This window comes from Hydra vulgaris, chromosome 13 (assembly GCF_038396675.1).
Source record: "Hydra vulgaris chromosome 13, alternate assembly HydraT2T_AEP".
NCBI lineage: Eukaryota > Metazoa > Cnidaria > Hydrozoa > Anthoathecata > Hydridae > Hydra > Hydra vulgaris.
Window position 1 is genome coordinate 52,740,457 of NC_088932.1, and position 13,671 is coordinate 52,754,127.

Below are 13,671 nucleotides of genomic sequence, written 5' to 3' on the forward strand. Positions count from 1 at the left end.
AAAATGCAACCTTTAGATCGTACATTTTTTAAACCATTGAAAGTTGACTACAATACAGCAGCAAGCAACTGGATGTTATCACATCAGGGGCATAGAATTTCATTTTTTGACATGGCAGGTATTTTTGCAACTGCCTACAACTTTACTGCAAACGTTGACAAAGCAATCAATGGTTTTAGATGCTCTGGTTTGTACCCAATAAATGACCTTATTTTTAATGATGAAGCCTTTGAAGCAGCTTTTCTCACTAATGAAGCTGAGCCATTGAAAATCTGTCAGCAATCTAGTGAATTGCCTAATTTGCCTCTTGTTGCACCTATACAGTTGGCAAATGTCATGAGCACAACAACTACTGCTGCAAAATTGAAGGCTGTTGATGATGCAGTTTTGCCAATTGTTGATGAGTATCTTGGCCTTAATTCTCCCTTAAATATTTTGGAAAAGATTTCTCTACGTCCCAAAATTCCTGTTTTAAGACAACGAAAGAGAAAGACAGAGTCAGCTGAAAACCTTACTTCTTCACCTTTCAAGAAGCGACTAGAAGAGCATGAAAACAATGTAAAAAAAAAGCAACAAGCAGTCATATTGCATAAAGAAAAAGCTGCACTTAATAAGGTGATCAAGCAAAAAATGAAATCAATAAATTTGAAGACAAAAAAGGTGAAAAAGCCTGAAAAGCAGAAAGCAGAAAGACCTAATGGCATAAAGAAACAAATGAAAAAGAAGAAAGATATGGTTTCTGCCTCTGAAATTTTTATCACTGATACAACTCTATGCACCATATGCTCTTGTCTATACAATGTGCCACCATTTGATGATTGGACACAATGTAGTAAATGTACATCTTGGTACCACTTTTCATGTGGTCCAGATGATTCAGACTTATGCTACTACTGTGAATCATAATCATGTATATGTTATTTGAACATTTATGTTAGTGATATAAATTAAAAAAAGTTATTTATCTTCAAGATAATTGCATAGAATAATTGCAGTGTTTATATTTCAGTTATTTTAATAAAATGTATAGAGTTTTAATAAAGAACTATTAATAGCTTTTATTTTAACTGATAGTTATTTTTAACAACTGTTTAAAAGGTTTAAGGCAAGATGCACTCTTTGGAGCATCTTGCCCCACGGCTGGGGCAAGATGTCTTTTTGCACAATTATTTTTTTTTTTAATTTTAAAGTTTATCACCAGTAATAAAGTAGTTATTTTATTATACTAATGTCTTCTCTTATAAGTAGACTTTGATATTAAAAAGAAAAATTACAAGAAAATGTAAAAGTATTTGTTATATACGCTAAAGTTTGTTAAGGGGGGCATCTTGCCCCACCCTACCCTATTGTTGTTTTTTTAATTATTTTTAATTCATTTTGGTACGTTTTGTTATATATATCAAGAAATGTTTGTAGAAAAATATTAAAAGCTTTATCTGTATTATCACATTTAAAAACCTGATTCCACGTCTCTTGCTTTAGTTTAGAAAGATTATTCTTATTAATTGTTGATAAGTTGCGTTTTTTAGAGTTATAATTTTAGAATCCCCTTTGGATGTGACATTTAAATAATTTATTTTAATGTATATTGGGAAGTGATCACTAATGTCAGTTTTAAAAATACCTGTCTCAAATGACGTTTCTATATAATTATTTATAAAAATATTATCGATTGCAGTTGCAGAGCTTTTTGTTACCCTAGTTGGTTAATTTATAACTGGTAAAATATTATATTTAAAAAGCATATCAAAAAAAGATTTTGTTTTTGGAAATTTTTTAGTCAGAGCGTTCAAATTTATGTCAATAGCAATATACAAACTTTATTTTTCTTTATTTGTTTTTAGGACCGTAATTTTAATAAATTCTTCAAAACATTCAACTTTACCACTCGGCGGTCGGTATACGCACCCAATTACAATATTTTTGTTTTTGTCACTAATTATTTCAATGAATAAACTTTCATAATTAAGATTTGATGAGCATAATTTATTTTTTATTTTGTATGAATATAAATCTAAAACATATATACCAACGCCTCCTCCGTTTTTATTACTTCCTCGCGGTTGACTAATTAGCTTATAATAAGGTAATTTGTAATTAGAATTAGAATCAAGTGTATTTTCATGCCAAGGCTCTGTAAGGGATATGACATCAAACGTGTAATCTATAATATTTAAAAATTCTTTAAACTTGTCAAAGTTTTGATTTATGCTCCAATATTTACATGTAATATAGAAAATGAATTTATTTCTTTTTCCCCTTAAATTCATAAGGACCTTGAAAAATATTTGTGTTATTTAATAAATTGTCTTTAAAAGGGTCAAATTTTATGTTTTCAAAAACATTATTCGAATCCATTTTTAAATATAGTAAATATGAAAGAATTTAACTATTAATATATTAATAAGTAAACTATTCACCTTGAAATATTAAATTTTCTGTTCTTTCAGACTTATTTTGTTGAAATTCATGAACAATTAGTTTATTATACACAACTTTAGCATAATAACCATTTTGTCTATGAATTTTCACCTTAGCGAATAACTCTTTTCGAACTTTTCTAGTTGTACTACAATAATCTTCATTAAAAAAAATATTGGTACCTTTTAGCTTCGATGCGTTATCAGTGATCGTTTTTTTGTCCTCGTAGTCATGCAGTTTCATAACAATTGTTCGTTCGCGATTTTCGTTCGAAACTCCCACTCTATGCGCTCGTTCTATTTTGATTTCTGTTTTAATATTAAGATTTTCAGCAAATAATTTCCTTACTTTTTCTTTGGTTTTTTCCCAATCTTTTTTATCTCTACTCTCAGGCAAACCATCAATACGCAAATTGTTCCTTCGATTTCGATCCTCTGCATCAACAGATTTTAGCTTTAGGTTGTTGTTGTCTGTCGAAATTTTTCCCTGTATTATCTTTACGCTGGATAACTCTTCTTTAACTTTACTAATTTTTTCATTTACACTTTTAACCTTATCGTTGCAGGAAGGCAACGAATGTCAAGCCAGCTTTGATATTGTCAAGATCCTTTCTTCTTGAATGCTTTTTTGAACTGAATCAAACTTTATATTAATCATTTTAACTGTTTCTGTAAAGAACGATAATATCGTCTCTTTTTGTAAGTTCAGTAGTTCTCTCACCATTACGATTGAAACAACATCAGCATTGCTCATTTTAATTTAATTTTGATAAAAAAATTCCGATTTTAAAGATAATTAAATACTAAAAACTCAAAAATACTAAGACTGTTTTTTATTATTTCTTATGCTGCGAATATAATAAAACTTAATTTTTTATAAAGAAAAATATGTCAGCTAGAAACCGTTTCATTTTTGTTTGACAATGCATAGAAACATTTAGTTTTGACTTTATTTAAAGATACCATTTTTGTATAATATGAGCATGCTCAAATTACCTAGTGTTTTTCGTTGAAATTACCTAGTTTATAATCCTAAAATTGCAACGGTTTTAGTTTATTTTTGAATAAAAACAAATCATAGTAAAAATTTTTTAATATCTAAACTATACTTAATATCTTTTTGTAAATTAAATTCAAAAAATTTGTAATTTTATCGTTTAAAGGTTTGAGTTAATAAAATTGAAAAAATAACTAATTTTTTTTTTGGTCTAAAACAAAGTAGTATATCTTCAAAAAAAAAAATAATAATAATAATAGTGGTAGAAATTTTAATTTTAATAAGTTTTGTTAATAACGAATCATTATATTCCACAAATTAGTTCTAATTGTCAGGTTGGTATTTTTTTACTTAATGTTATTTTTTTTTTGCTAATTTAAAGTGCTCATATTACCCAGTGGTCTGGGTAATATGAGCACTTTTGTTACTTTTTTAAAACTTCTGTGTTTTTAAGAAACAATATCGGGTGCCCAAATATCTATGTGGATCATGAGTAGTGATCCCTCAAAATTGCTTAATTGCAAAAATTTTGAATCCAGCATATTTATTTTTGAAAATATTTCAAGTTTTGCTTAAGGTGCTCATAATACCCTAATCTACTCTATATAGTTTTAAGGTAACAAATCAGAGCTAGTGTAGTGTCGTGTTTATCGCTTGATGTGCGGAAGCAGGGTTGCGGGTTCCAATCGTTGCGCAGATTGTTCTTATTTTAAAAATATTTTGTGTTTTAATTCGAAGTATACATTGTATGCCTAATAACTATTATCATTTTATATTATCAATTTTTTATTTTAATTATTTTTTCATCGAGCCGTAGCTGCAATCTACGGTCGCATCATCGTCGACATAAATCAACTGTCGACATAAATCAACTGTCGACATAAATCAACTGACATAAATTGGAATAGCCGCAATGAAGTGTAAATAAATCAACAAAGGGTTTACGTTTGGCTAGACACTGTTTTATTCAAAACAAAACAAAAAAAGGAAGATTTTTCTAGATTTGAAACTAAAGACGATTCCTAAAAACCTATAACAAAAAAATTAATTCACTCACATAACAATGGTAACTATAAAAATCATAATCAGAAGGAACACTTAGTCATAATCAGAAGGAACACTTATTATTTCATTGAAAAAAACTACAACGACTCAATATAAATAGAAGCACCAAGCTATAAATAAACAAACAACTCGAGATGCTGCAGACCGTAAAAAAATGTCCGAAGCACAGATAAACAATTTTTTCATCGAAAATGTTTTATGTAATTTTATTTTGGTCAATAATACTGGTGCATGTATCGTAGATATCGCATAAGTTGAAAATATTAGGTAAAACTCGCAACTTTTCTTTTAAAAAAAGACTTGCTTACTCCAAACTTATCAAGTAAATACAAATATTTAACATAAATTTACTAAAAAATTATAACAATACTCCATTTCTTTTGAAAAGAAAAACTTCTTTAATTAATTCGCTTATATCAACATATCCTGCAGATTCAAACTGTAAAAACTACTTGCTTTTTTGGTCACCCCCTCCAGCTTCAGTCATTTTTTTTTCCTCGGCCATCTTTTGCTTTTGACGCATAATATCTGAATCCCTATAAAATGAACAAAAACAATTAATTTCAAATTATAACATCCAACAATAAAAAGCTTTAAAGGACTTCAAAAGAAAGTCATCTATTTTACAAATAAATAACCATCAATGTCAAAATAAAAACAGAATGTTTTTGAGTTGTTTAGAATGTCCAAGATTTCTTAGAAAAATAGCAAAAGATTTTTTTTGTGTGGAGATATTGGTTTGTGTTATTGTGAATTTTTCTATCTCAGACTCGGCAGCTAAAAATAAGGTAAACATGTTTTTAACGTACAGTAGAATCTCTGTAATTTAAACTCATATGATCCAAACAACTTCAGTTGAACAAATTTTAAAACTTTTTAATAAATTTAAATTTTTAAAAAAAAAGTGAACTCCTCAAAAAATTTTTTACAGCAAACATTCTTTAATTCAAACCTTATAAATAAATAACAAAAAACTTACAATTTGATTCATTTTTTGACCACGAAGTCAAAATACAACTTTTTAACTTTCAAAATTCTGAAGTTTAGTGTAAACTAAACTAAAGGGTATAACCCCTTAAGTTTTTTTTTTTAATATCTCTAAGTATTAATAGACAGGAATTGAGTAACTTCTACTTGCACTTAGGGGGTATTTAAAAATTACTTGAAATGAAGGAGCGTAGAATAAAAGGTCATCAGGGACATCTTTAATACACCGAAGTGAGTTTTTTTTTAAAAGACCAGGCTTTGATATCTTAACATCAATAGCCCTTGCCTTACTGCTTCCATCTAATGCACAACAGTACATTTCTGTTATAACAGTAAATAAGTTTAAAGTAGAACAAGATAAATGAAATCCATATTGTTTGTCAGAGATTAAGTTGTAGAATTTGAATCAAAATGAGATTTTTAATTAAATATTGATAAAGTTTGCAAATAATAGTGAGATTGATTGCAAATAATAGTGAGACTGATTGGGGGATGATTGGGGGAGTCAAAGCAATCACCAAATTTTAAAAAACTGGAACCATTGATGGTTTCAAGAGAGTAATAAAAGAAAGCTCTGAAGAACACTTTTGTAAGATTCAGTTGACTCTCGATATCTCGAACTTTTGTGAATCTCAAGCTTTATTTCCGGTCCCTTTCGCACTTGTTTGAGCTAAAATCCTCTCAATATCTCAAACTTCTTTACCAGATCCATAAGAGTTCGAGATATTGAGAATTTTAGTGACAGAAATGTTGACCACGCTGTATAAGAGTTTTTTAAATAAGAAATAACTCAAGCAATGGAAGCAAAAGCAAATTGAATGTTTAAACAGCGGATTAACAACAATTTCTTTGGGATGACAGGTATAGCATGATCATAACATTTAAAAGATGAATTATAGAAAATGTTCTATACAAACAGTTCTGTGCTATTTTTAAAAGGTAATAAGATCAGACCCATGTATGCTAGACTTTTGTTAATTACATTGTTAAAGATTTTCCATAAGACGCTATAATGAAACTTTTGAGATAAAATGCGTGATTGAATAATCTGAGAATAGAGGAACTTAGCATCAAATGAAACTTTTTTGCATCAACTTCTTGCAATGATAAAGCCCTTATTCTTTAAAGAATTGTTCTTGTGTAAAAGACGCAGTAAATAATTACAATTAAAAACAGCAGCTGCATAAGGGCAAAATCATAGACAGCTTAAATTGAAACAGACAAGATTTGAGACCGAAGATTTGAGACCGAAGATTTGAGATATTAACCCGAAGACTAATACAAAGAAAATCAGAAAAAGAATCCTAGTTAAATCCTTAAGAATCCTAGTTATCCTAGAATCAATAGTTAGCCTAGCCTTAGTCCTAGTTAGCCTTATAGAAGTAACTAATGCAGGGCGAGTCAGATGTAGAAAAAGTTCAAGATAAACGTTTGAGTAAGATCATAGCATGATCTGAGCCTTTTAAAAGAGAATGAGGAGAAACTGAGTATAAGATAAGGTCAGAGACAAAATACAAATCAAAAAATGAATGTAAGTGATTAAGGTTATTTGGACAAGATAAAATCTTTAGTGAGATTATAGCTTAATAGATTAGGCTCAATTTTGCCTTGTCTGATAATTCCTTTTCTGGGATTCCCCAAAAAAAAGCAAAATTCAAAGAATGGCTTTATTTAATATAACTTACTTATATATACTTTAGTATCTACGGGTATATTATCTTCAATTGCCTGAGTTATTAGATCCAGAGATTCTACAAGGTTTGTACAACATTTATTTTCTTATTTATTTTCTTTCATTATTTTCTTATCTTGATGTTCTTGTCTTAATTTATTTTTCCATATTTTTTAGTTTATATTTCAGCATAATATAATTTATATTTCCACTTAAATTATTTTATATTTCCATATAATTTTGCTTTTATTTCACTTTGCTTTTTGAGTTATTGTAGGCTGAGTGGTAACCTATTATGATACAAGTTTTTAAAGATAAAGAAAGTTCAAGAATGATTCTTTTAATGGTACTGTAGTGTAACAATTCTTAAGCTTAAGTTAATGTAAAAAAAGTTACAGATAGTTGTTGATAAGTTGCCATACAGTCTTAATGTTCTGCGGCATTGTAGCTGTAATTGCCACTCCAGGACAATCATTGTCTTTAAAGTAATCAACTCAATGTTTAAATCAATCAAACATCTTTAAACAGTGGTGTGTAAAGAAATCTTGTTTTACAAGCAGACAATGCAAAACTTATTTGCTTCTTTGACTTTTAAGTTAGGACAGATCCATCTTTACACAGGAAAAAACAATAACCTTATATAATACGCTAATCTTCTAAGGATCCTAATCAAAATCACAGAATGCATAAAACTTTAACTCATCAGCTTTTCAAACTAATTGAAGCCATCATTATTTGATTTTAATAAATGCGAGATAATTTAGAAAAAGCTTATATTTAGTACATATCATTTAATGAAGAAACAAATATCTGGCCTAGTACAAGCCATTACATAAAGAAGACTACTATCTATTTTTTGATATATTTTTCTGTCTGAATCATTTAACCCAGCAGACTAATTATGGTAAAAATAAAGAACTTGCTCATATGGATTTGAAGTTGGTTTGCAATTGGTAAAAATTTTTTTATTTACTGTTGTTGTTATTTTTTGTCAAAATGTTGTGCAAGTAATCTGATTGATTCATAGTTATGCTATTGCTAATCAATATAAATTATGTTGCTAGTCAAATTAAATTCTTAACTTTGAATGGCCTAAACCTTTCATTTAGAAACATTTATTTTAATTTCAATCAATTTTACAAAGTTCTACTATTTTGTTTTAAAGCATTCTATTTGTTTGTTATTGTGAATTTTTTTATAACCAAGGGTTTTATGAATATATTGAACATAAATTTCACGCTCGTTTGGGGCATGATGACAATCACTTTTAAAATCCATTTGGTGCAAAATAAGGTTGTATTGAGTAGAAAGTTGCATTACAATTCATGCTAGCGGATGAAAAAAATAGATAAAAAAGTTTCTAAACAACTAATCCCTTTTGTTTGCTTGTAGGACCATATCTGGCTTATAACATATCTGACTATGTAGCATAGCTGTTTAAGTATTTTAAACTTGTATCATTGTTGCCTTTAATTTTATTATCATATCTTTTCTCAGGTACATTTTCTTATAAATGGAAGCTCTCTCAAAATATAAGGGACATTTATTATTGTTTGGATTTTTTCATTCATAGCATTTTTCCATTTTTCTTAGTCACCTCTATTTATGGCATTATTGTATTATGTAGGAATATTCATAAAGTAACAATCTATATAATTGATTTCTTTTTCAGTTTCATCATCAACTCTTGTACAATTTTCAAAGTATATTGAAACTGTCTAAGCCTTTGAGGAAAACATGAAGAATTGATCTCTAACAGTTTATTTTGTTCAATATTGAGTTAAGATATAGGCTTGGTATGAATATTAAAAATTCATCCGTACCATTAGTATTGATTTGGCAAATTTAAAAACTTTTCTGTAAATTTCATAAGTCTGTGTTTTAAAAGAATAGAACTTATAAATGCGTTTCAGAAAAAGTTAACTTACGATTTATTTTTTTAAATGCTTCTATATCCCTATCATAAGCGAATCTCATAATAAAAAGCCTTTAATCTAAAAAGTGTGTTAGTTTGGCATAAGCTTTATTTTAGTCATTGTAAAATTCTTGATTTACAAGTACTTTTAAACTTTTCAATCTTCATAACCTAGAATTTTTTTTCCTCTTAATTGAAATTTCTTAGCATCTTCATTAAAAATAAGGTTTTGCCACTGATAACTAGGCTTATGATGTATCAATATTTTAGATTTTGTAATAATGGAGAAAAAAATTTTTACATAAGAAAAATGCTTTTACAACACATAGTTAATTCAAACATTGTTAATTTTTATTTTTATTTTTATTTGAATTAACCATCATTATTCTTAAGTGTAAAAAAAAAAAAGGCAACGAATTAAAAAAAAAAAAAGAAAACTGTTTTATTTTTAGCTTCCATAAAGTAAACAATATAGTAAAATACAGGAAAATACATTTATAATTTATTATAAGGTTGTAATTTAAGCATTACTTTATATTTAAAAAATTATATTGTATAGGTTATAATTTAAACATTACTTTTTAATAAAACTTTTAATAAAGTAATGTATAAATGTATAACTTATAATAAATTTCAAATATTATTTATTATCAAAAAATAATTTCAATATTTAGTCTATAATCATTGATTAGGCTTAACAAGTTAAATTAAAAATACTAATTAATTAACTATAGTTATAATTTACCAAAAAACCTTTACTTTACTTTATTACAAAAATAAAGAGTTTTTTGGTTAATCTAAAAAAATTAAATAGTATAACATTTTTTTATAATAAAAAACTAAGTATAGTAAAATCAATACACTTTAAATCAAGTACTCTGTTAAATTAACCTTTTCATAAAAAATATTTAACAGAATTGAAATTGTTTACTTGGAGAAAAATTATAACTATATATAAAATATAAAAAAAACAGACTTAAAATACCTTTCCTTTCTCTTCGGATAATCTTTCGATCCTTGTGACTTTTGAAGTTCTTGTTGTTTTTTTAAATTTTTAGCACGAGCAAGATCTCTTTGATTGCCTCCTTAAAACATAATTTTTCTACAATGCAAACTGGCCTAACATCATTTCTGTGACAAAAATCTGACTATATTTTTACTACATATCATATATTTAACATAGATACATCTAACCATGCATACATGTAACTATGCATTAAATGCAACCATCCGCACATGAAACCAGACATACATGTAACCATGCATTACATGTAACATGCAGTCGAAAAAGCATTTTTGTTTAAAGCTATTATTGATGATTCCTACTTCTTTTTTTAAACATCAAAATTTAAAGAAAAAAAAAGATAGAGATTTTTTTTTTCTTTAAATTTTGATGAACTTTTTATTGCTAAAATAACCCTTTATATATCCACAAAAAATTATCCTGAAGGGTAGATATATTAGAGCAAGAATAAATACTCTCTGTAACTACCTTGAAAGAGTCTCAATTTTATTTTTACATTCATTAATATCTTTGAAACTAAAAACATTAACCCCAAATCATTTAAAAACTGATAAATCAATACCTAAATAACGCGAAAAAGAACTCCAGCAGAAGATTAGAGTACAAATAAATTATAGGACATTTTACTTTGTCAACATTCTACCTAAATAATGTTTATGTATCATAAACAGGCAAAATGTTGAAAAAAAAACTATGAAAATATAACCTAGTAAAAATGCGCCACAACACTAATTTTAAAAAAGTGAAAACAAATAACTTTAAAAACTTATAGATTTTTCCACACACAAAAATTTATCACGAAAATGAACAAAAAAAAAGCTGAATATTTTTAGATTGATTCAGTTGATTCATTTTTTCATTTCAACTGTTTTACTCTTTTGAAAGTAATAAGTGATTAAATTTAGCAAACATAAAATAACTGGATTTTTTTTTTAATTATATTTTAATTTTCTAATTTTATTAAAAAATACTACTGTTGTTCATTAAACTGTTAAAAGTAAAAAGCATTATACTATATATTATATTTGCTCTGTAGTAAAAAAATAATGGTGTTACATAAAAAAGAACAGCTTTACTATAAAGATATAGTAATCAACTAAATGAATCTTTTTTAAATAATTATTCTTTTTAAATCAATATTACATAAATTGCTTGTTTATTTGTATAATTTACAGAATAAATAATGTTATGAACTTGAAAAAACTTTTATTTTAGATTTTAGGCTTTACTTTACTTAAACAATCTAAAAGTTAATTTGAGTTTTTATAATGAGCCATAATATAAGTTATTTAAACTTTACACAAACTCAAATTTAGTGAAATTGTACGGAAAATGAAATTATTTGATGAAAACAGGAAAATATTTTTTTATATTTTCTTATCTTTTTTATACAATATATTTATATAATATATATTACTGCCATATGGAAAGGCTTTTTTTATCTTTATTTCTAAAAATTGGCATCGTTAGAGAAAAATCTTGAAAAATTTTTTTTTTAATATTATGGATTAAAAAATATATATATAAAACTCACTTGTCATTTGCTTAAAAAGCCTGAATACCAATACAAAAGCACCAAGATAAGTACTTCGATACCGCTTAATATGCGATTTTTCAAAACAAATCAAAAGTGGCCTAAGACGTTTACGGTCAGGAGATCATAATGTTGCGCATAACTTAACAGAAGACTGGTTACTATTGTTTTTATCGCACCCTCGGCATAGTTCTTATATAGTAAAGTGACCCAATAACTTATAGGAGTTTTCACTAAAAACTTTAGGCATTTAGTAAGCTTTTAATAGTTGTTAGTGGAAATTCATTATTCGTATATTGTAGTTAATACCAAACAAATGCATGCAACATATTTTTAATGTAGGAAATTGTTGAATGTTGAATTATCGCCATGTTGAATCATCGGAAATAAGTTAAAAATGCCCCTCTCCCCTTAAAAAATAGTTTGGCTTGTTTGATGCTCATGATGATAATTTGGAGAAAAAGGTAATAGCGAGATAAAAATGATTATGATAAGAATTGTTAATAAAATTTTAATAATATTGTTAAGCACAATATTTTTTTTTTTTTTTTTTTTTTTTTTTTTGTTTGTCTGTTTTTATTTTATATAAGATTTTAAAAATTGGTTATATAAAATTTGAATAAATAAAATAAGTAAAACAGATAGGGGCTCAAAGAAGATGAGGATGACAGTACGTTATCACAATCTTTTCATAGAGCCCCTATAACAAGATTTCAAAAAAATATCGTAATATGTTACAATATGCGTAATAAAATTTCAATAAAATATCGTAATAAAACGCGTAATTCGCTAATAAAATTGATAAGCAACCAACAAAAGTAGAAATAAAACAAAAACAGATTTATGAGAAATTATTCAAAGTATCATTAACCAAAAACGTTTCTTATATTTTAAAAATTTCTTTTTTTGTTAAAAACTTGAATGAACTTAACGAATTTACCGTACCTTTGAATCCTTTTTGAAAAGTATTCCATACTTTTGGACCTCGATATAGAATGCTGTACTCTGAATATTTGTTTATTATCCGAGGCAGTTTATATGTGTTGGACATATTCGCTCTAAGATTATAGCTATCATTTTTATTTGTTTTAAACTTGTTATTAAAGCTTATAGGAGAGATATTGTGATTATAACGATACATGAAAATTAAATGCTGGTAGATATTTATTTCAAACACATTCATCATTTTCATATCTTTCATTAAAGGCTTAGCGTGTTCACGCCTATTTTTTGAGTAAATGATTCTGCAGGCATGTTTTTGAAGACTATAAATTTTTTTAATCTTTGCCGCTTGAGTACTTGCCCATGAAATGTTTGCATAGCTGATGAGGCTATGAATTAGCCCAAAGTAGATTAATTTAAGACTATTTTTATTGACGTAGGAGCGAACTCGATACATCAAACCTATTATTTTGGTGATTTTTGACTGGATATATATTATATGTGGAAGCCAGGATAATTTTTCATCAACAATGATTCCTAAGAATCTTATATTGGATTGCTTATTTACTAGTTTATCATTTAGAGATAGGTTAGGCAACTTGAGAGGAAGGTTTTCTTCTTGTGTTTTTTTGTGAAATAGTATATACTTTGTTTTCTCAGCGTTAAGTGAGAGTTTGTTTGCCTTAAACCAGTTGTTTACTTTACACAATTCAATATTCATGTCTGCATATAGTTTCTTGATATCATTGTTGGTGAGAAATAAGTTTGTGTCATCTGCAAACATGACCGAGTTCATTTTTAAAGATGCATTACAAAAGTCATTTATATATATTAGAAAAAGAAGTGGACCAAGAATCGATCCTTGCGGGACTCCACATATGACATTTAATACTCCAGATTGGACATTATTTACATATTGTTTTCTGTTTGTAAGATAGCTTTTAATCCAATAATAAGTTTTATTTATTATTCCGTAATGCCTTAATTTATCTAATAGAATGCAATGGTCCACTGTATCGAATGCTTTTGATAAATCAAGAAACACTCCTAAAGTAAATTTATTATTTTCAAAACCATTAGTTATTTGATTTACTATTTCAATGATTGCATGTTCT

At 27.1% G+C, this 13,671-nt stretch overlaps 1 protein-coding gene and 1 long non-coding RNA gene across 2 annotated transcripts; both read right to left on the reverse strand.

Annotated features, from left to right (window-relative positions):
• Positions 1-2,412: 2,412 nt before the first annotated feature.
• Positions 2,413-3,174, reverse strand: LOC136089996 (uncharacterized). Its single transcript, XM_065816100.1, has 2 exons — positions 3,065-3,174; positions 2,413-2,947 (listed from the first exon to the last, which is right to left on the reverse strand). The coding sequence occupies exons 1-2, from the start codon at positions 3,172-3,174 to the stop codon at positions 2,413-2,415; spliced, it is 645 nt and encodes a 214-aa protein (XP_065672172.1).
• A 1,348-nt stretch (positions 3,175-4,522) lies between these two features.
• LOC100206496 (uncharacterized) lies at positions 4,523-11,750 on the reverse strand. The gene is made up of 3 exons (XR_010643340.1): positions 11,615-11,750; positions 10,042-10,141; positions 4,523-5,018 (listed from the first exon to the last, which is right to left on the reverse strand). It is a non-coding gene; the product is annotated as an uncharacterized LOC100206496 (long non-coding RNA).
• Between the last annotated feature and the right edge of the window lie 1,921 nt (positions 11,751-13,671).